Raw genomic sequence first — 25,292 nt, forward strand, 5'->3', positions numbered from 1 at the left:
TACAATGTAAAGTCATTATTAATATTTAATGTGTTAAGTAATAGTAACCTAGATGATAACCTATTAAAATACAAATGTGTTGGTTTGATTAATATTTTCTAAGGTTCTTGTTCAAGCATAAATGATTTTATCCTTCACTTCCACAATGGATTATTTTTTATGTAAAGATCGATTGGCAGCATGGGGACAATCCCACTATTTTTAGATTGGAGCAACTCTACTCTTGGCAATCCAGCTGAGGGAATCAAGCTAATTACTGCTAAGCGGGCTTCTGGAGAACAGAAAAAGCTGTGTAATGGCTTGCTCATTTCCAGCATCAACAACAAAGTATAAAAACAATACCCTCATTTATATCCTTAAGAATTATTTCCAAGCGATAAAAGATAATGTGTAAACAAAGAAACCAAAAACCACACAACCAATTAAAATTAGAAATCCCTTGACATTATGCCAAGCAGTCCACACTATATCACAGCATAGAAAATAAGTCAAAGAGTTTCTAGACTTCCAAATTCCTACTATGCTCTGGTTACTTTGATGTAGGTCATAGAATACACAAACATACACACACACACACACACACACACACACACACACACACATGATGGACTATTTTTGTTGTTGATGATACTTTATTTATTTACATTCGAAATTTATTCCCTTTCCTTGTTTCCCTCCACAAACTGCCTGTCCCATCCCCCTTACCCTGCCTCTATGAGGGTGCTCCTCTGCCTACCCACACACACCTGACTCACTGCCCTAGCATCCCCCTACGCTGGAGCATCAAGCCTCCCCACAGGACCAAGAGCCTCCCCTCCCATTGATGTCTGATAAGGCTATCTTCTGCTACATATGCAGCTGGAGCCATGGGTCACACACATGAGGGTTCTTAAAGGATAAAACCCTTTACTGGTTGATTGCCATTTCTCAAGACTGATATCAGTAACAAGTCAGGACCTTGCACACATTTTCACAATAATACCCTTTAGGAGGACAGATTTGACTGTGATACAAATTGTTCTTAGGTTTCTGGTTTTAAACTCACATACACAATAATAAGTCTAGTAGGTCAGAGGCAAAGTTAGAGCATGCAGGCCCTAGTGATAGAAGTTAGATCTTCAGGTTTGGAGGCAAATGACACTTACCTGCTGAGCCATCTTACTGACCTTGTTTCTAGTCTACATAACTAGATTCCCAGCTGTGTTTGTAGATGAGTTATGACTTATAATTATGACCTTTGTTGCCTCTGATCTATAATAACTCTTTTTTACATCTTTCTTCTAGGCCTCTTTTATAACAATCACTTATCTGAAAGCTGGGCCTAATGTTTCCAGCTTCAGAATAATAACTATATCCATTACCTGTGAAAACTACTTAACATTAGTTCAATGTTTGTCATTTCGTTGGCATAATGGGAGTTAAATCTTGAGTTTTCAACTTGATTGGATTTAAAAGTGCCCAGGAGATTAATGAGCTACACCTCTGGGTTTTGTCTGTTCATTTAATTTCTACAGACAATAAGGTAGAAATGAACACCTTCCCTAAATGTGGACTTTACCAGCCACATGCTGCAGGAGGAAAGGAATGGTGTAGGAACTCTCTCTGCTTCCTGGCTGCCATGTTCAAGCGGCTCAGCTCATCCACACCTGCTCTACCATGATAGATTAAAATATCTGAAGCCATCTATGAAAACATCTTTTCTCCATTACATTATTTTGTTTAGGTATTTTTGATAAAGTAGCAATGACAAAAGGGATAAAATGCACACAGTGGGTAAGAGGGTCTTACACATAAATAAATATTTTTATTTTGGTGGAGGTGAAACTGGCTGAATAAGTTAATACAAAGGTTAAGCTTCAGCTTGTATAAATGTGCACCAATTGCAGACAGATTTGACACTGTATACATTAATCGAAACTCATTCTGACAAGCTTTCTAAACCATCCATCCATGTTATTACTATCCTACCACCTTTAGTATCCAGGCAGCTTGACAGACTTAATTTTATTTCAGATACAATAACCACTCCGTGCTACATTCTGAAGGACAAGTGACACTACTTGCCCATAAATTAAGAAGCCACAAGCCTGGTTGCATCTTCAAAAATAGAACAGGCTTCTACTAATAAAAATAGATCTATTTTGAAATTCTTTGGAAATGACATCATTCAACTAAAACAAAAAGAACACCAGGTCACAGACTGAAAAACAAAAATGGAAAAAAAAAAGCAAAAAGAAGAAAACATGATGTGACTTTGCCACATCAATATCACATAAATGAGATATTGAGTGAGACTCACTGACTATAAAATGGGAAGGGCCACATCCATCCCTGGCATAGCATTGCCATCTTTGCAGAAAGAACAGAAGGAAGAAAGGAGAGTTTAGATACAAACTTGGACATGATCATTCCCATGTCCTGTACTTACTGATCAGAAATTGTTTCCAGTTAATTTACAATTAGTATTTGAACTAGGGACGGGCATCTTGCACATAGGTGGAGTCTCTACTTTCTCATCTGAAGTGTCTCAGTGTCCTGTTTCCTGTGGAGTATTGAAACTTACTTTACAAATCGCTCCCTTTGAGAAAAGCCAGAGAGCTCTTCTTCCATTTCTTTCTTCAGAGACTTGGAAGCTCTTTCACTTCCTTAGTGAGAGTCACACCAAGGTATTGTATATTATTTGTGACTATTGTGAAGGGTGTTGTTTCCCTTATTTCTTTCTCATCCCGTTTATCCTTTGTGTAGAGAAAGGACACTGATTTGTTTGAGTTAATTTTATGTCCAGCTACTTTGCTGAAGTTGTTTATCAGATTTAGGAGTTCTCTGGTGGAATTTTTGGGATCACTTACATATACTATCATATCATTGCAAATAGTGATATTTGGATTTCTTTCTTTCCAATTTGTATTCTTTGATCTCCTTTTGTTGTCTAATTGCTCTGGATACTCACAGCATCCATTGGATTGAGCACAGGGTCCCCAATGAAGGAGCTAGAGAAAGGACCCAAGGAGCTGAAGGGGTCTGTAGCCTCATAGGAGGAACAACAATATGAACTAACCAGTACCCCTAGAACTCCCAGGGACTAAACCACCAACCAAAGAGTACACATGGTGGGACTCATGGCTCAAGCTGAATATGTAGCAGAGGATGGCCTAGTCAGTCATCAATGGGAGAAGAGGCCCTTGGTCCTGTGAAGGGGAATGCCTGGGTCAGGAAGTGGGAGTGGATGGGTTGGTGAGCAGGGGAAGAGGGAAGGAAATAAGGGAATGGGTTTTTGGAGGGGAAACCAGGAAAGGAGATAACATTTGAAATGTAAATAAAGAAAATATCTAATAAAAATAAATTAATAAATAAACAAACAAACCTTTTAAAAATGTTAATTAAAAGAGAAAGAAAGAAAGAAAAATCAGAGAATGAAACCAAAGTCTAAATGTAAGGTCAAAGGGGAAAATAAAAGTTTCAGACCAACAAAACAAAAACAAAACAAAAAAAAAAAAAAAACAAAGAGATAAAAAAAACATAGTAGAAGCCTTTTAGTAAACAGCCTTTAAATGTACGGAGAAGATAATTCTCAGTCTGAAGTAGAAAATGGCATCAACCTTCCCACTTAAAAGTTAAAGAAAACAGGATTCATGCAAAAACAGAAAAAATAATTTAAAAAATTATACAAAGGAATGGATGTTAAATGACTGTAAATACTGGATAATATATATCATTATAGATAATACAAATATATTGAAATTTCAGATACAAACTAACCATTAAAAAGAAACTAAAATATAAGATAAATATAGAGGACAGTAATGGAGATGAGGAGGTAAGTTATGGAAGGCTTCACCCACAGCACCCATGGAACAGAAGAACTTCCCAGTAGCTTGTGAAGTGTAATCTAGAAAAGAGCAGTACTATTCAAATTTAGCAAAGATCTAAGATGTGTCATTAAAATATAGGAAACTACCAGAAATTAAAGGAAAATTATTCTCAGAAATAATTGCTTAGCAGTTGGTGAAACATAATCTATACTCTTAAAAGAATAACCAATTTTAATTTGAAAAGAAGAAAAGAAGAGAGAACGACAGACAGATGCCTCTTGAAGTTACAGAATACCATAATAATTGGTTAGTAGCTGTGTCCATAGAAGAGTGAGCAACGAGAAGGCCATTAGTTTTGGACTAATACTGTGTTCTCAATATAGGCATGCACAGTAACACCTCAGTTTGGCTGCTGATAGTGGGGTAGAGACAGGACAGGGAGTCAGAAAGGAAGTGTTTAGCCTACTGCCATAATCTCAAGAAGAGCAGTGGGTGTTTACAGTAGTGGACAGTAGTGGAGATCAGGAGGTAAATTATGGTAGGCTCCACCCACAGCACCCATGGAACCGAAGAACTTCCAAGTAGCATGGTTATAACCCAGGAAGTAAAATATACATCACAAAATATCCCAAGTTATGTCCCTACAAATGGACAAAAGAAGCCCGTATTTACTGAGAACAATATCCAGAGTCCTTGGCTAACAACCTGGCTTTGCATAACTTTGAAAAGTCCAGTGATAACTTGTTTTGTTCCACCTTAATTTTTACAAGAATATATTTTCCTGGATATCAAGTTGTCTTTACTTATGAAAAGTTTAATAAGATTTTTTTTGCTTTTAAACACCTTGATATTTCTTACTATAAAAACATGGTTTATATTGTTAGTTTTCTCAATAAAAATTCAATTTTTAGGACTGTCTCCTTGAGTTATATTTAATAATACTATTTAGAGTAAAAAATAATTCTTTATTTTCTTGTTTCTCTTCTTCCCCCTAACCTCACCATGGCACTCTCATATCGATGGCCTCTTTTTCTTTCGTTATTAAGATTACACACATATGCATAAATATATACATATAACATAGCAAGGCTGTTTAGGATGATTTATGTGAACATGATTTCAGGGCTGATCATTTTGTATTGAATGACTAATGAGGAGACTTGTCCTTGGGAAAAAGTAATTATCCTTCTCCCATGAGATACTTTAATCTTTTGACATACTTTGAATATATTTTATTGCTTTCTATCATCCTTAAATATAAGCTGTACAATGGAAAATATTACGTTTACTTCGTTTATTTCTGTAATATCTTATAAGATGTGGACATCTTTATGCTTTTTTATTTAATCACTGAATTCATAAGAGAAGACAAAGAACCAAAACCAAATGTATACATCATAGATAGTAGATCAATAATGCATTGTTTCTAAGGATAATATATTTTAGGTATTCTTTTTTATTAAAAAAATAATGCTCTTATCATTCATTCACATATAAAAACATCACATACCTAAATTGAAGTAGACATTCATATACTTGCCCAGTCCCAAATGGAGGCTTTTTCAAGTTTTGTGCCTAATTTATCAGAGTTAAATGTCAATTGCCTATTTAATGCCCTTTTAAAGTGCTACTATCAGGCTTGCACTGAGAAAGATATGCTTTGAGATTTTTATTATCTGAGATGCAAAGCTTTACAAATGACTTAACATATTGCACTGTTACTCTTACCAGTATTTATTCAAGGACCCTGAGCCTTGTAGAGATCCACCTTTTTTAACAAGGTAACAGGAGGTATAATGCTATAACTCAACCAGTGTATGATTTATTAGGCTATATGAACTGCACACAGATCTATTGGCTAAACTTTCTAAAAATTATTACCTTCATAATTATTGTGCATGTGATAGTTTTTAAATTTATTATTATTATTATTATTATTATTATTATTATTATTATTATTATTTACTTACACACTTTACATTCCTCTTACTGCCCCCTCCTGGCCACCCCTTCCCACAATCCCTCCCCATCCTCCATCCTCTTTGCTTATGAGCAGGTGGGGTTCTTCCTGGGTATCCTTCCACCATGGGACATTAAGTCTCTGTGAAGCTAGGCACGTCTTCAACCAATAAGGGCAGAAACTGCAGGCTAGCTAGAAGAAGATATCCCGCATACAGGCAACAGCATTTGGGATAGCCACTGTTCCAGTTGTTCAGGACCCATGTAAGCTCAAGCTCCACTTCTGCTATATATGTGCTAGTTTTGAAAAATATTTGTCTATAGGCTCAATTCTCAAACAACTTTCATCAGCTTGAGAATACATACTAACACTATATAACAATTTGGTATACTCCCAGAAGCCAAGGTGCTCTTAGTGCAGTAAACACTGTTTTCTGCCTAGTTCATGGTGTCGTTGCCCAAATTTCTTGATGAACATGTCTGTAACTCTGAACTAAGTATGAAAGCATTGAAATAGGGTTTGAGAATCTCTATCCACTTCCAACTCTCAGCCAGTAAGACCACAACTGTTCATATTTCCTGTTTGAGGTTTTACTGAAAAACCAAAGGATTTTTTTTTCCAGACCCAGAAAGTACCATGTAACCATAATACTTGCAAAATAGAAACATTGACTTGTAGACACTGCATCTGTCTTCTGTAAAATTATACCCATCATCTCTAATTTTATTAGTTTCCAAAAAGGAAGAAATGTATATACAATACATGGTAACCACACAGAGATACAATACTGAGGTAATTTCACAGTATACACTAAAAATATGTATTTCTTTATGTGGAACTGAGGTATAGAATTCTCAGAAGCAGGGTAGATAATACTAACTAGGTGCTTGGGTGTTAAATAAGGATAATGGTTTAAAAATACATCATTTAATAGAGGTATTACTCTGCCTGATTCTTTTTCTAACAGCTTATGTTTACTTTAGAAATTTTAGCATCTTTAATCCTAATAAATACCTTTTTAAGTTACATTAAGCTCAAATGTGTATTAACTTTATGTTAATTGTGGACAAAAACAATTAATATTTAATCAAATAAAATTAACAAGTGTTTCTTAGTCACAGAAAAATGTAAATAATCACATTTATTATGAACAAGATAGAGCATATAAACTATATATATATATATAAAATATAAACTCAAGTACAAATCCAATTTACTTTTACTTTTTAACATATGATTCTATAGGACTTTAATAACTGATTAATTATCTCTATGGAATTTCAAAATACCCCAATGTTTAAAAGTTGTTTTTTTTTTTATATATAACATAGAGCATTTACCTCATTTCTTGATTAGATACTATTTTCAAAGCTAACATTATTTCTATTCAAGCTTGGTAGAGTTTAGAAGTCAGTTTAAGACTAATCATAAATAGAAAATGAGAAAGCAAGAGTTCAAACATGTTTCTGGAGTCAGTTCCTTACAAATTTGCATTATCTAGTTAACAATCTGTAATTCATGGACATCAGAATGAGTTTACGCCTTAAGTATTTGGATTTGTTTGACTCTCCCATTTTTGTGTGTTCTTTTTAGATACGAAATGTTGAGACCAATCAATGCTTAGATAACATGGGCCGCAAAGAAAATGAAAAAGTGGGTATCTTCAACTGTCACGGCATGGGAGGTAACCAGGTACACAATCTTTTGTTGTCAGCTCCTTCTCTGGGGGTGGGAGAGGAGGACTGCTGTTCAAACCATCCATGTATGGCCTGGTACATATGCCAACAATAAATGAACAGATAGGTATCCAATCAACAATGTATTATCCTTATCTTATTGTCTGAACCACCTGAAGACAGCAATGCAGTATTAAATCAAAAGGCCAAAACTTAAAAATGAGCCTACATGTAATAGGGACAGAATGTTGTAACATCTCAATTTATCATGATGCATAAATGCCTGTGCTTTGCTCTGCTATTAACTGGATAAGAAAATAATGTTTCTAATATGGAAGTGTTTTCCCAATGGTGATTAGTCTGTATTTGCTTTGTTAATTTATGTTTGTATATGACTTTCTAAGAGGTTTTGATTTTCAATACATTTTCAACTGTATGAGTCAGTACAAGCAGATAAAATTCTAGGGTAAATTTCCCAACTGGCAGTTCAATTAGTTATCAGAAATGTACCAGAGCACAAAGAGGGAGCCCTGAGAAGTTTCACAGGGAGTGGCACCAAGAGTCCCCTTGACTGTGAGTTACTGATCTGTAGCTGTAAGACTGCATGGCCACTCTAGGAAAGAGTATTTGGAATTTCTTGGAACTGTGCTCACAATGCTGAGTTTGAGAGAGCACATAATCAGTAAACAAGCTGTCTACAGAAACTGATGGGGACAACAGCAGAAAGTTCCATATCAGTGGTGAATATTACAAATACATAAGTCATATTTATTGGCAGAGTGAATTGAGATTCCAATAGCTATTGTGCCTGGCTTGTATCCACATCCTTTACAATGATACATGTTCCCATTGGTATATAAATCAAGAACTAAATAGACCCAGTTGAATTTGGGATGATGCTTCACAAAGAGTGTGCATGATATAGTGAAAAATGACAAAATAAATTTTCCCCTTAAAAACAAAACAATCAAAATATGAATTAATGTGTTTTAAAGTTTCAGTTCTAGTAAGAAGATATTCAAAATCATTTATGAATTATGTCATTTGTGCACAAAAGTTATTAAAGATAATATAAAAATAATTTAGAGGATAATATCACTTTTAAAACTACAAAATCTCCCGTTATTCTACCATCATTATATTCTAACATTAATGAGAACTACACCGATATAATTATTTCAGGACTTTTTAATCTACAAAGCAACTAATATAAACAGCTAAATGTTTGATATTTGATTACTTAAAACATGAAGAAAAATATTTTATTGACTTTTTTCTTCTAAGGATACATGAGTCACAATCTAGCTAAGTGGGCACACAGAATTTCCAGTTCATTCTCTCCTGCTTCCATTATCTTGATCATTATTCCTAAGTGTTTTCTTATATAGCTCCCTTTTCTGTCTACAGTGAAAAAGAGTTGGTATTAAATAATCAATTGTGATCAGCCCTAAAAATCTACAAATGTTAACATATGGACCAGGATGGTCATGTTCGTATATTTATGAATATATAATATGTCAATCTTTTGTGTGTATATATACATGTATAAGTGTAAGTCACATGCAAATGTCTATAATAACATTAAAAGGAGAAATCAACCATAAATTTGAAAGAAAGCAATTTGAGATATATGAGAAAGCTTTCCAATAGGAAGAAGAAAGCAGAAGTTATGTAATTATAAAGTCAAAATTAATTTTAAAAAATTGAAAAACAAAATATCATTTAGAGGCTTATGCTGAAAGCAAGAAAAAGATACCCCGCATCTTTTAGTATTGAGCAATAAACAGTATAACTTCTTTATTCTAAAAAATGAAATAGTATTAAAAGTTAAACCTTACATAAAACTCTATTATGATAATAATGCTTTATTGAAACTCAGTATTTTTAAGGGACATGTTAAAATGATTTACTTCCTTACTTTAAGTACATCTTTTAAGATTTTATTCTGAGTTACTCTCTGAGTATGATTTATTCTTTTATGTTGCCATTAAAACAATAACAACTTTTTACAGTTATCTATTTATTAATTTTTAGAAGTAGTACCCAGCCTATAGAAACATTTACACTTTCTATCCAGCTACTACACAAAAGTTGTAACAAACCCACTTATTTTCCTTCATATCTAGTTCTATGGGTTTTGCTTATTGGTTTGCTTTTAAGAGGTCTCTTGTAGCCCAGGGTAGCCTTGGTTTTCTTATATTCCTGAGGCTGGCCTTGAAATCCTGGTCTTCCAGCCTACATCTTTTATGTGCTGGATTACAAGCTTGTACCACATGGCCAAATTAACTCATCTTCATTATAAAACAAGACATTTGTTTCTTGGTAAGCTTATGTTAGCTACAACTCTTTTCTTTAAAATTTTTGATGGTTGAACTTACTTTGATTTTAACTTAGCATACAAAATAATGGGGTTTGCTAGGATGTTTTAAATTATTTGACTATTAACCATTAAACTTCATGCCCACTAACCGCTCAGAACCACCTTCTGGTCTAGTCCCCATTCTTCCTCCCCAAACATCCCTCTACTTTCATGTCTTTTATCTCCCACTCTAGTTTCCAGTTCCCTCTTTTTCTCTCCTTTTATAACTTTTCCCACCCTTAGTAGACACCATTACTGTTTTTTTATCTTCCACCCTAACACATCTATAAAGTGTGCCCACCTTGAACCACATATGGGGGAAATCCTTCAGTATTTGACATTATAAGTTTGAATTAAGCCGGGCGTGGTGGCGCACGCCTTTAATCCCAGCACTCGGGAGGCAGAGGCAAGAGGATTTCTGAGTTCAAGGCCAGCCTGGTCTACAAAGTGAGTTCCAGGAAAGCCAGGGCTATACAGAGAAACCGTGTCTCGAAAAACCAAAAAAAAAAAAAAAAAAAAAGTTTGAATTATTCTGCTCCTCTTGATGATCTTCGGCACTATGTTACTTCAAAAATCATAATTTCATCTTTATTACAGATAAATAAAAATTCTATTGTGCACATGAACCACACCATTAATCTATTGGTGGACATCTAAAATGGTTTCATATCTTACTTATTGTGAATAGTGCAGTAATAAACACTGTCTCCACACTCCCATGCCCACCTACACCACCAGGTTTCCCCATTCCCTTGGTGCTTCTCAGCCATCAGAGATTCCTCTGTTGGAAATTCTCTGTATAGCTATATACCCTCATTTTTTAACTGGGTTGTTTGGTTTGTTGATTTCTAATTTTTTGAATTTGTTATAAATTTTGGATATTATTCCTCTATAAGAAATCAGTGTTGCTCAAGATCTTTACTCACTTTGTAGCCTGCTATGTTGTACTATTGATGGTGTCCTTAGCCTTGCAAAACCTTTTCAGTCCCGTGAGATTCCATTTATTAATTATTGCTCTTAGTGACTGAACTACTGGTGTTCTGAAGAATTTGTCTCCAGTGACAATGAGTTCAATGCAGTTCTCCAATTACTCTTCTATTAGATTTAGAATGTCCAGTTTTATGTTGATGCCTTTGATCCATTAGGACTTGAGCTTTGTGCAGGGTGATAATTATGAGTCTATTTCCATGCTTCTACACAACATGCAGAAATCGAGTTAGACCAGCACCATTTGTTGAATGTTTTTATTTCCCTTGGATGATTTTGGCGCTTCTTTGTCAAATATTAAGTGTCTATAGATGTGTGGGTTTGTTTCTGTGGATTTTATTCTAATCCAATGATGAACATGTTTGTTTCTTTGCCATGGAGCTTTTGTTACTACTGCTTTGATGTACAGCTTGTAAGCATGAAGATGATAGCTCTAAAAAGTTCTTTTATTGTATAGCGTTGCTTTAGATATCCTGGGTTGTTTTTTGTTTTGTTTTTGTTTTTGTTTTTTGTTTTGTTGTTGTTGTTGTTAGTTTTCAATATAAAGTTGAAAACGGCTCTTTCAAGATACATAAATAACTGTGTTGGAATTTTTATGGGAATTGCATGAAATCCCATGAACATGGGAGATCTTTGTATCTTCTGCCATCTTCCTCAGTTTTATTCTTTAGTCCCTTGAAGTTCTTGCCATACAAGATATTCACTTGATTGGTTAGAGCACATCAAGATATTTTATATTATATGTGGCTATTGTAAAGGATGTTCTTTCTCTAATTTCTTTCTTAGCCCATACATTGTTTATGTAAAGGGGAGCAACTGATTTTCTTTGTTTGATTTTGTATCCAGCCACTTTGCTAAAGGGGTTTGTCAGCTGTAGGATTTCTCTCATGGAATTTCCAGGGTCACTCATGTAAACTATCAACTCATCTGTGAATATGATACTTTGACTTCTTTTCTAATATTTATTCTCTTGATCAATTTTAGTTGTCTTATTGCTCTAGTTAGTACTTCAAGCACTATTCTGAATAGAAAGGGAGAGAGTGGTCAGCCTTGTCTTGTCCTTGATTTTAGTGGAATTGCTTACAGTTTCTCTCCATTTAATTTGATGTTAGCTGTTTCCTTGCTGTACATTGCCTTTACTGTGGTTAGGTATATGTCTTATATTCCTCATCTCTCCAAGACTTTTAACATGAAGGGGTATTATAATTGTCAAAGTATTTCTCAGGAGCTAATGAGATGAGCATGTGATGTTTATTCTTTTATTTGCTTTATATGGTGGATTACCTTGATGGAATTTTCTATATTGAACCATCCCTGCACTGTTGGAATGAAGTCTACTTGATCATGTTGGATGATGTTTTTGATCTGTTCTTGGATTCAGTTTGTGAGTACTTTATTGAGATTTTTTGCATCAATGTTCATAAGGGAAATTGGTTTGTAATTCTCTACCTTTCTTTGATTTAGTCTTTGGTTTAGGTATTAGGGTGACTGCGGCTGGATAGAATGAGTTTTGCAGTGCTACTTTCTATTTTTGTGGAATACTTTGAGGGATATTGGTATTATTTCTTCTTTGAAAGTCTGGTAGAATTCTGCTTGAAAACCATCTGGTTTTGGGCTTTCTTTTGGTTTGTAAACTTTTAATGAATGTTTCTATTTCCTTAGGGGTTACAAGACAATTTATATAGTCTACTTGATATTGACTTAACTTTGGTATGTGGTTTCTATCTGTAAAATCATCTCTTTCATTTATATTTTTGAATTTTGTAGAGTACATTCTTCTGAAGTAAGACCTAATGATTCATTGAATTTCTGCAGTGTCTGTTGTTATGCCTTCCGTTCATTTCTGACTTTGTTACCGTCTTTCTGCTTTTTGGTTAGTTTGGCTAAGTGTTTGTCTATCTTGTTGATTTTCTCAAAGAATCGGCTTTTGGGGATTTTTGCTCATTGTATTGTTCTCTTTGTCTCTAATTAATTGATTTCAGCCCTGATTTTGATTATTTCTTGCTGTTTACTGCCCGTAGGTGTGTTTCCTTCTCTTTTCATTCTAGAGCTTTCAGGTGTGCTTCTTAGTTGCAAAATAAGATCTCTCCAATTTCTTTATGAAGGCGCTTAATTATCTAAATTACTTCCTCTTAGCCAACTCCTCTTGGCACTGATTTAATTATGTCCTGTAAGTTTTGTAAGTTGTGCCTTCATTTTCATTGAACTCTAGGAAGTTGAATTTCTTACTTTATGTTCTCGCTGTCCCAGTTACTATTTCATAGAGAGTTGTTCAGCTTCCATGAGTCTGTAGGCTTTCTGTTGTTTCTATTTTTGTTGAAGTGCAGATTTAACCCATGATGTCTTGACAGATACAAGGACATATTTCAGTTTTCTTGAATCCGTTGATGATTCCTTTGTTACAGAGTGTATGATCAATTTTGGAGAATGTTCCTTGAAATGCTGTGAAGATGTATTCTTATGTGTTGTAGGGTCAAGCTCTGTGGATATCTAGTCCATTTGATTTAATACCTCTCTTTGTTTCATTGTTTTTCCTTTTAGTTTCTGTCTCCTTAACCTGTCCATTAGTTAGAGTGGGGTTTTGAGTCTGCCGCTATTAATGCGTGAGTTTCGATGTGTTGTTTAAACTTTAACAATGTTTGCTTTATGGATGTGGTTGTCCTTACATTTGAGGCATTTATGCTCAGAATTGAGATGTAATCTTTGTGGAATATGAAGTACCCTTTCCCATCTCTTTTGATTAATTTTGGTTGAATATCTACTTTATTAGATATTAAAATAGCTACACTAGCTTGCTTCTTGGGCTGGTTTGCTTGGAGAATTCTTTTCTACTCTGAGCTAATGTCTATCTTTGTTTCTGAGGTATATTTCTTGTATCCAGCAGAATGATGGATCCTGTTTTTGCTTTCATTCTGTTAGCTTGTGTCCCTCTATTGGGAAATTGAGACCATTGATGTTGAGAAATATTAATGACCAATGATTGTGAATTCCTGTTATTTTGAGGTTGGTGGGGGTAGGGTGTGTGTGTGTGTGTGTGTGTGTGTGTGTGTGTGTGTGTGTTTCTTTTACTGATTTTTGTTGATGCTTTGTTTTTTGTTTTTGTTTTGTTTTGTTTTGCTGGTGTGAATGAATTATTTCCTGTATTTTCTTCTCAGTAGTTATCCTCCCTCAGAATTTTCCTTCAAGTATTTTCTTTAGGCTGGAGTTTGGATACATATTGTTTAAATTTGTTTATAGGCATCTCTTTCTTTGGTTGGAGAAATTTTCTTGTTTGATTTTGTTAAAATTATTTTCTGGTCCTTAGAGCCAGGACTCTTTACCTTTTTCTATTCCTATTATTTTTAGGTAAGTTTTTTTCATAATATCACAGATTTTTCTGGATGTTTTGTGTCAAAAGGTTTTTAGATTTAACATTTTATTTGATGTGTCAATTTCTCCATCATATCTTCTACATCTACAGTTCTCTCTTCCATCTCTTGTTTCTCTCAGTGATGCTTGCATCTGTTGTCCTGTTCTCTTTCCTAGTTTTCCATCTTCAGGTTTCTCTCAGATTGTGTTTTCATTATTGCTTCTATGTCCATTTTCAGTTCTTGAACAGTTTTATTCATTTCCTTCACCCGTTTAATCATATTTTTCTGTATTTCTTTAAGAGAGCCATTAGTTTCCTCTTTAAAGGCTTCTACCTGTTTAATTTTATCTTTCTGTTTCTTTGAGGAGGTTATTCATGTTTTTCTTTAAAGATAAGTATCACATTTATAAGGTTAGATATGTAACTACTTTCCTGTGCTTTGGTTGCACTAGGATATACAGGGCTTGCAGCAGTGGGATAGTTTTGCTCTGATGGTGCCATGTTGCCCTGGCTCTCATTTGTCTTCTTAAGCTTCCCTTAGCCATCTGTTTCTCCATGGATGTTCCTGGTATGGTAGGTACTGGGATTGTAGACCTAATCTGGATGTATCCTGTACAGCAGGCCTCCTGTGGGAAGCCTTGGTTTAGATGTTCTTGGTGTTGTGATCAGGAAGATTTTCAGGGCAGCTGGGCATATCTTGGGGGGATGGTCAAGGAAATGGGGAGGAAGGGATCTAACCTAGATGTTCCTTTTTAGGCAGGCCTGATGGAGGCCAGATGAGCAGTGGCCAAACAGGATAGCCACTTTCTAAAACCCCATTTTTCATCCAAGTAAAGGATCAAATATTATATATACTTTTATACAAATGACCTCTCCTCTCTAAATATACTCAAAAGATATGTTCTTATTTTAAAATTTGTGTTTCTGGACACATGTAATTACCTTGAGGCATTTGAAAAAATATCTGGCCCCTGGAAAACAGTCTGACAGTTCCTCAAAAAATTGAACATAGTACTACCTGAGGATCCAGCAATACTTCTGGGCACATATCCAGAAGATGTTCCAACTGGTAATAAGGACACATGTTCCACTATGTTCATAGCAGCCTTATTTATAATAGCCAGAAGCTGGAAAAAACCCAGATGTCCTTCAACAGAGGAATGGATACAGAAAATATGGTACATTTACACAATGGAGTACTACTAAGCTATTAAAAACAATGAATTTATGAAATTCTTTGGCAAATGGATAGACCTGGAGGGTATCATCCTGAGTGAGGTAACCCAATCACATGATATACTCTCACTGATGAGTGGATATTAACCCAGAAACTTAGAATACTCAAGATACAATTTGTAAAACACATGAAACTCAAGAAGAATGAAGACCAAAATGTGGACATTTTGCCCCTTCTTAGAATTGGGACCAAAACACCCATGGAAGGAGTTACAGAGATAAAGTTTGGAGCTGAGATGAAAGGATGGACCATCCAGAAACTGCCCCACCCAGGGGTCCATCCCATAACCAGTCACCAAACACAGACACTATTGCATACGCCAGCAAGATTTTGCTGAAAGGACCCTGATATAGCTGTCTCTTGTGAGGCTATGCCAGTGCCTGGCAAACACAGAAGTGGATGCTCACAGTCACCTATTGGATAGGACACAGGGCCTCCAAAAGAGGAGCTAGAGAAAGTACCCAAGACGCTGAAGGGGTCTGCAACNCTATAGGTGGAACAACAATATGAACTAACCAGTACNCCCAGAGCTCNTGTCTCTAGCTGCATATGTAGCAGAAGATGGCCTANTCNGCCATCATTGGGAAGAGAGGCCCCTTGGTCTTGCAAACTTTATATGCCCCAGTACAGGGGAACACCAGGGCCAAGAAGTGGGAGTAGGTGGGTAGGGGAGCAGGGGGGTTATAGAGGACTTTGGGGATAGCATTTGAAATGTAAATAAAGTAAATAACTAACAAAAAATTGGAAAAAAATTACCAGTGATATAACAATGTAAACTTCCAAGTGAATTAAGTGGTTTCTGGGGGAAAAGACAGAGAGCATCTACTACTAATTAATTACTTAAGTGATATGGATACTTGAAAGATAAAAGTAAACAGTTATCAATTTTACAAAAGAGAATCTTTGCTTTTCATTATCATGTTTTATTGTCTTCCATGATGCCAAGGTAGTTGGAAGGTTCCCCCCCACCCACCCACACACACACACACTGTCTCACTGAAGACTGAGTGTGGAGCTGCGGTTACAACATGGCACTCAATGACTTGACAGATATAAACTTTCTGAAGAAGACATGCAGATCTAGAGAAACTTTGGTTTAAGCGTCAGGAGGTGTGTGAGAATTCTAGTTACACAGGCTATGCGGAGAGTAGGAACATAACAAAAATACTTCCTTATCTCATTTCAAACATGTGATCAAAATGGACTCAGAATTACCCAGAATTACTCAAAATTGCCACTTGGGCCAGCAGCTCCCCATTTGCCTATTGGTTTGTTTGCAACTCATTATTTGGATCAAAATTGTCCGTTTTCTTGAAAATGCCCTCCTGCTGCGTCCCCATCCAACAGACTTTTTTACTCTGTCCAATTTGACAGCCAAGAGAAAACTTCTGTGGGATAATGAAGTTTCCTTAGAACCTATTTGGGTTCTAGGGTACACATCTAGGTTGGGTGGTTCATAAGAATCAAAGACTTACCACTTCTTCTCCCCTTGATGGCATCAGGAAATGTGCTGTTTGATGAGAATGCTTGTTCACTGTTTCACAAATTTACCATTTTAGATGTGTTTACATGTACTGAGTGTGGACAGCCAGATCTCTAGGATATTCCTTTTTATGTCATCCTAATAATGACAGTGTTGTAATGATATAACCATTTCCTAAGAATGCCATTTTTAATACTATCACATTGAGGATTATATCAAAGCATGCGAGTTAGGAGGTAAGGATACTTATTTTATCCTTAGACATAAGATGTAACATCTTGAAAGGAACTAGCTAATCTTTAAAAACATTCACACATGAGAATAAGCTCATTGAAAGTCTGAGCAAGTAGACTAATTGAAAGAGAAATTTCAAAGCTACTCCAAATCCCATTAGTGTTTAAGGGAAGACTTGAGAAATTCAGGGAAATGTATAAAGAAAATTCATCCCTTATAGATGATGACATTAATGTTCTGAAAATACTTATATAAGAGTCTATGGTTATGAGACATGATCCTTTCAAATATGTATATCTTACTGTTTGAAATCTGTTCTCGTTTGGCCAAAACTACCTTGAAGACTTAAGTGAGTGTGATAAGAATCTTAAAGTGGAGGTGACATCCCTCATGGATTATTTGATGGGTCAAAGCAAAATGATGGTTATGGTTTTCCCATTTGCAAGATGAGAAAGTTTTGTAACCATGAAGGCAGAAGTTGCTGTGCTGTGTCCATAAGATTTCTGTTCCTTATTTTTGTAATGTTAAAGTACTAGTTTTTAAAAAGCTCAACTCTACCTGATGTTTAAATCCTCAAAAATATTTAATGCATTTTGATAGGAATAATAGTGTATTGGTTTCAGTAGCTAGAAGTGGCAAAGGAAGGTTCTCCCTCTGCAGTCTCTGGAGTGCTGTACTCTCTAATAAGGTCTCAGTATCTGCCTACTTGGATTTGAGGCAGTTAAGTCTCCTTTATGAAGTATGAGAGCATGCATTGATATGGCTTTAACTAGCCAAGTTTCTAGTTCTTTGTTTTAGCTTATATATTGAATTAATATAGGAATTAAGAAGAAAAATGTCAGAAGCCACTGGAGGAGGGATCATAAACATCACATCGAATTAGAAAAGAGACCTAATACACTAAGCCTTTGTGAATGGTAGAACTACCATCTATCACTTCAAAAATATTGCCCAGCCTATTGTATTATTTCTTCATAACAGTAGTCATTTTCACTGACAAATGTTCATGAAAAAGTTTCACTTAGCATATTAAATTGGCCTCATTATGTGATTTTCAAATATTTATATGATTGTATTCCCTGCTCTTCTTACTCCCACCAAAACTATTCCCACGCATAATCTATATGAAGCACAATGTTTTAAATAAGTTACATCTTTGAGTCTCTTCTTTGTACCCTTTCATTCCTTATGTCAGTATTGCAAAAATATCAGCTTTTTAAAAGTTTAGTTATACTTGGTATTCAAATTCTAAATATTTCATCTATGAATTTTGATAAGAACAGAAGATATGGAAAAGGGAGAATGGGAGTAACACAAGAGGAGAGTCAGACTAAGCTTGCCTGAGCATACAGACTGGGAGAAGGCTTTTGTGAAATGGTGATACCATAGTATGTCAAGGCATGCAACAGAACAAAAGAAACATTCCATTAATATACAAAATTTGAGGATATCCCCATAATAATCTAAAGCTTTAATTCATTTCATTTTTATAAGACAAAGTAAAGCAATACACTTATATGGAAAAATATGGGAAAACATATGTACCCTTGTATGGATTAGGTTAATTAATTACTAGACTTTTTGAAAAACTATTTTTATGAACTAAAATGCTATATTGTTATGGAGAAGATAATTTACATGCACCCTCAGCCTTGTTTAATAAGAATTTTCTACTATGCACATTCACTTAACAAGATTTGCACCTCTCATAACTCACACTTCTGAAGTGGAATCTTAAGGGTTCTTTGAAAAGTCAGTTTTGTTGGATGGTGTTTTACTGGAGCAAATGGTGAAGGAGTGTTTTCATGAAGTGAACACAGGTGAAAGACTAAGGCAGACTCATGAAGGAACATTTGACTGAAGCAGACGCAGGAGAAAGTGTGTTTTGATAATGCAAGCACGTGAATGGACAAGTGATGAAGATTCATCTATAATGTCATGCTTATGTTGGTCTGCCTTACATTGTGTAGTTGAGCTGCATTTGTTGGGACTCCATTGAGAGTTTTTTGGAAGCACCAAAAAACTTCTGGTGGTGTGCTACAGTTTCTTGCCACTTCCTTGAACTATGGCCAATTGACAGAGTGATGTCAGCTGAGACAGATACACATGCTGAGACAGAACGTGCACTGTGGCAAGATCTGTGGGGCAGTAAGGCCCATGGGAGACATGTGAGATTTGGAGGGTATAAATAGGATTCTATGGACAGTGTTGAAAGCTGAGCTAGGCTTGCTTATAGAGCTAGCTGTGTAACACTTTTGGGTCTCCAGTCTTCATTGATCTTCAATTTGCTGAGAGAGGCACATCAAAGAACTTCTCCTGGTGTTCCTCCTCGTCTCTCCTGCTACTGGTGAGGAGGCTTAGGCCACTCTCTCTCTCTCTGCTAGGTAGTGCCACTGCCGCTGATTCATGTTTGCTATACAGACTCTTCCAAACTGGACTGCTGGTGTATCCATGAAGTGTTGGAGAATGGATAGAGCTGCTGTTGCTAACATGTGAACTGAACTGCTGATTTTTTGTTTGTTTGCTTTTTGTTTTCCAAGACAGGATTTCTCTGTATAGCCCTGGCTGTCCTGGAATTCACTCTGTAGACTAGGCTGGCCTCAAACTCAGAAATCCGCCTGCCTCTGCCTCCCAAGTGCTAGGTTTAAAGGCGTGGGCCGCCACCGCCAGGCTGAACTGCTGATTTCTAAACAACACAGATAAGAATCTTTTAAAACAAGCTTACTTCCCCCTATATTCTTTCTTGCCCACTCCATCTGATGGAGAGTAAGCTAAAATGGAGGTTAAAGCATTTAAGAACTATCAATAAAATTTGAAAAAAATTAAAGTTATACACTTTCTTTTCTTTTTTTTTCAAGACAGGGTTTCTCTGTGTAGCCCTGGCTGTCCTGGAACTCACTCTGTAGAGCAGGCAGGCCTCAAACTCAGAAATCCGCCTGCCTCTGCCTTCCAAGTGCTGGGATTAAAGACCTGTGTCACTGCCTGGCAGTGACACACTTTCAATAAAAATTTCTTTCTATAATAAAAGGAAATTCACAGAAAAACATACTAAATGGAAATGTGTGCTTCTAGCAAAATTGACTTTCTTATCCCACCTATTTACTTTCTCCAAAACTTCTGTTACTTACAGAAGTTAGGATTGTGGTTTATAAACGGACACAAATCCCATTACATTATTTAAGGCATATTATTAATTATTGATCCTGAAAAATCCATTGAATATGAAGAGGAGGATGGAATTAATATTTTAGGAGACTCAAAACATTACATGAGTAATCATTCCCCAATATTATAAATGCCACATAATATATTTTGCAAAATAAATAAACTGTCCTTTTATCATAGAAATTTTAATAAGTAATTTCTTTTATACCAATTTTTACATTTATTTTATTGTGTGTATAGTAGACATTTTATTGTTTTAAAAATATAAACCAAAGTATTAAATTTATGATCATATCTCTATATCTCATGGCTATCTATCATATATAATTAAACTATATAATTATATCAAAATATAATTTACATAGGTTCAGCATGTATGATGTCTTTTCCACCTGTATTTTGGTAGGTAAGAACATAGAAACAAAATTTACAACCAGGTCTGACTAAGTATAGATTATAAAGGATTTCACAAAGCAGCACACAGGAAAAGAATGGAGAGCACGAGAAACTATAGCAGTCAGAGTTAGTGCCATTGATTGACTTGCATGCCTGGACCCGGACAGTAGAAAGTTAAGTTTATAAGTTAAGAGACTAATATTGTAATGGTATATAAATGCCAGGAAGGGACAATTTATTTAAGAGAACAGCAAGAACAACAAAACAACGAGAGCAACAAAACAGAAGATGGCTAGACTAGAAAGCTAGTGGAAAGATAACCAGCAAACTATTAGAAATACTCTTCACGTAAACACTTGGACATGCACATTTGCTATGAAAAATCACATAGTGAAAACAGCTCAAATGAAAAGAGCTTTTTATTTTTGGTACTTAGTTTCCAAGTACAATTTCACAACAAGCAGAGACAGAGCATAGAACATTTTTATAATTTATTTATTTTATTTTGTTATCAAAAGGTTTGATCAAATGCAAAGCAAGAAGCTACATGTGGCATATAGAGAGATGCTATTTTTCCAGTATAGGAAAAACATTTCAGTGAATTACCATGGAAACTGCCTAGTGTCTATTCTCATAGCTGTTCTTAATCTGCTAATGAAAACTTACCAGATAGATGTATGTTCATTGCAACCCTCCAGTTTCAATTCTCTAGTATGGTTTGGGATTTTTTTTATCTGAAAAGGTAAAATAAAAACAAATAGTTGTTATAAAGTGATTTTAGTTTTTTTATGACAAAAATTGAACTACATCTTAATAACCACAGAATGATCAAAGGAGCTGGGAAAAGTTACCATGCCAGTGAGTCTAGTCTGCTGCCTCTAGAGTTATTAACAGCAAATGTTCTGCCATTTCTAAGTGTCAGAAATTATCATGGCCCTATCCAACTACTACCAAGGACACAAGAATTGTCTATTTATTTAATGAGTCAAGACCATAAATCATCAACTTAAAATTTCAAATATAAAATTTGTAATCTAGGTTAATTTAAGGATCACTCTGAACTTCAGGTTCTCTATTCCCTTTGTCTCTGCTTCTTGATAGATGATCATTCAGATATTCATCACCAGACTTGTGGGCTGGTAGATGCTAGGGATTGGTCCAAGGGATTCCTACATGCTAAGTAAGAAGTCTACCAGGTTATACTCCAAGCTACAATATGCAATGTATTTTAAATTTTAGCTTCACTAAATTATACCTTTATAACTACTTCTTTGAAGTAGACATTGCTAGAGTCTAATACATATGGTGCACTTCCAAATGTTTATTTTCTCAGTTATCCACTTGTTTCCAGTTCAGCATCTCAATGCTATCTCCTTTGCCCCACTGACTGAGAGTTTTCATGATCAGACATTACATTGCTTATCTGGGCACTCCAAGGAAATTATTCTATTGTATTTCCCTCAATTACACAGATAAGCACATACAAACAAATTTAAGACATGTGGTTTATGGACATGTAACTCCTTGATTCTGTACAGAATGGGGCCCTGGGGTGATGTTTCTATACTAGCTGAGGACATGGTCAGCAGGACTGTGCTGTGTTATGCATAGTTTCATGCTTTGATAATGTGCCATTCTTTAGCTCCTGCTCTCTCTTAATTCAGTACTTATCTTTCCCTAATCAACTGCATATGTATGGAGGAATCTAGAGTAGAAAGAATGTTCTCTGTATACAACAGTGCTGAATGACATAAGTAAATTAGAGATCTTAGAGCTGAAACAGCAACGAAAAAAAAAATATCATTATTACCACTTATACCCATGAAATGTTGTGTTGAGTTGAAAAATTAGCTTCTTAGATCATGTCTGTTTTTACATGCATGATGTATCTGCAAATAATATATTACAAGTGTGTATTTGTACCATTAAAATGCTGTACTTTATCCTTTGATATTTTTCATATTAATAATTTATATAATTATATATTACATAATTATTTTAGCAAATGCTTTATGATCATGAGTGAAATTTTTGAGGACAATTAAATGTAACCAAAATATCAGTTTAAACAATCTTCACAAAGCAAACAGAAGATTCTTCTACCATTAATTTGTCAACATTAAACAGGCAGTTAACACAGATGCATCTGTGTACACACATGCACACACACTCATATACATGCATGCCAATTGGTCTTATGTCAACATGACATAAGATAGAGTCATTTTGAATGAAGGAATTTCAAAAGAGAAAATATGCCCATTAAACTGGCTGATGGGCAAGACTGAGGTACATTTCTTTGATTTATGTTTGTGTGGGAGGGCCTGACTCACTGTGGGCATTGACAGCTCTGGGCTTATGCTCCTTGGTGCTATAAAAGTAGGCTGAGCACGCCACTCAAAGCAAGCCAATGAATAGCACTCCTACATGGACTCTATTAGTTCCTACCTCCAGGGTCCTGACATGCTTGAACTTCTGCCATCAGTGATGGATTGTGTTGTGTAAGTATAAGTTGAAATAAATCTTTTCCTCCCAAGTTGCTTTGCTTTGGGTCATGGAATTACACACACACACAAACACACACACACACACACACACACACACACACACACACACACACACACACAGAGAGNACACACACACACAAACACACACACACACACACACACAGAGAGAGAGAGAGAGAGAGAGAGAGAGAGAGAGAGAGAGAGAGAGAGAGAGCATATGTATATATGATCAGAAATATTCAGAAAAAAAGTATATGTATCCTGTACCTTTCAGATTTACACTAAATCAGGTCACACCTCCCTAGAGCTAGCTAATGTCCACCCATACTCCCAGAGTTAAACAGTCTATGCTGTGACTTCCAGCTCTAAGTTTATGGTGATGGGCCCTCCACATACCCTGTGGCATACACTATGCTGAATGAAATCATGTGGTATGAAACTCCATGCTTTACATACCTTAAAAGGGTATATAAAGTCAAAGCTTTCCTTCTGTCTAGTGTCCTATTACAGTGAAGAGACATCATAGCCACAGAAACTCTTGTAAAGGAAAACATTTCATTGGGGCTGGCTTATAGTTCAGAAGTTTAGTCCATTGTTGGGAAGGATGGTTATGGAGACAAAGCTGAGACTTCTACATCTGGATCCACAAGCAGCAAGAACAGAAGAGAGAACCACTAGACCTGGCATAGACTTCTAAAGCCTCAAAAGACCACCACCAGAGACACTTCTTCCAATAACAAGTCTGTCTGTCTGTCTGTCTGTCTGTCTGTCTGTCTATCTAGCTTCTACCCTTCTTTCATCTATATTAAATCTCCATATATAGATTGTTTTAGAATAATGTTTCACTACACCTGAAGTTGCAGTCATGGCCTTGAAGCTCATTCATTCTAATAAACATTATTACAGAGAATGTTGCATCAGCTTCTTTTGAAGACCATTTGCTCTTCACTTTTTTTATGACAATATCTTACTTTGATATGTTCCTAACCAATGAAGGAGTCTGAAGTGTGTGTGTGTGTGTGTGTGTGTAAAATGTCTCCCACTACTCAACACTATCCTACCCATAGGTTCATATTACTTCTTCTGAAAATAATATTTAAAATTAATGAACTTCTGACAGAAAGATAAAAAGGTAGAATCAAGAAAAAAATGGCCATTCTGGTCTACATAGCAAATAGTAGGGTAGCTAGTGGTGCATAAAAAGACCATGTTTCAAAAAATTACTTTTATTATTAATGATGATAATAATAATTCATTACAGAAATTACATATAACAAAGACACAGAAAACAGGGTTGGAGGGAGCTTAAATAGGGTCAAACTATTTTTATTCCTAGATGCTTATGTGATATATTCACTTTATCACAAAAGCATACCAGTTTGGCTAAAACTGGACACTTGAAATTTTGAGATTCTAAAATTCAGGTCTCTGACTTGGCTCTGAGTCTTATATATCTATAGTCAAGATTTTGAGTGATGCTATGGTTTCATCTAAGCTTCCTAATTACTGTCAAAATCTGCATTCTTGTAAGCATGAGGCTGACCACATTGTTCTTTCTTTGTTTTGAAGACGTCTGCAAGTTACAGAGGCTTCCTCCAGTTCCCTGCCATGGGCCCTCCTCCCAACAGCCAAATCATCCACAAGCAGAAGAAACTTCTCTGTTGTCTAGTTTGAGGTCTTACATAACATCTTACATAACACCATCTGGGAGTCACTTTTCTGTCATGATCACAACCTCATACACAGGGGAAGGACTTTATATAGGACAGTGCACCAGAGCATAGGAACATTGTGCCATCTGTACATTGTACTACACCCACAATCAAGTAACATCTGCAAATTCAAGGAGACCTACTTGGCAATGGTTGAGGAAAGACTTTCAATTAGACTTAACTTTCCTACTTAAAAATCATTAATCCTGCAGTAACAAAATATGGATATATTTAAACCATTTAGAGGGAATAACGTATTGAGAATGTAAACATTTTACTATCAATTTTATTAAAAATGGAAAGCTTTAATAGTCATCTAGGATGACAACATAAAAATCGGTCTAAGTGTTTATTTGTTTAATGTGTGTGGCTTATTGTATTATCCCACACTCCTGTTTTGTACAAAGAGAAGTTA

At 35.6% G+C, this 25,292-nt stretch overlaps 1 protein-coding gene across 2 annotated transcripts in view; it reads left to right on the forward strand.

Moving 5' to 3' along the window:
• Positions 1 to 25,292, forward strand: part of Galnt13 (polypeptide N-acetylgalactosaminyltransferase 13) — a 571,919-nt gene that overhangs the window by 514,927 nt on the left and 31,700 nt on the right. For both annotated transcript variants that reach the window (XM_021192182.2, XM_029536704.1), the window contains exon 11: positions 7,366 to 7,464. In XM_021192182.2, the coding sequence (XP_021047841.1) occupies positions 7,366 to 7,464 (99 nt within the window). The remainder of the gene's footprint in view (positions 1 to 7,365; positions 7,465 to 25,292) is intronic.

The sequence above is a fragment of the Mus pahari genome, chromosome 3 (genome assembly GCF_900095145.1).
Source record: "Mus pahari chromosome 3, PAHARI_EIJ_v1.1, whole genome shotgun sequence".
Lineage (NCBI taxonomy): Eukaryota > Metazoa > Chordata > Mammalia > Rodentia > Muridae > Mus > Mus pahari.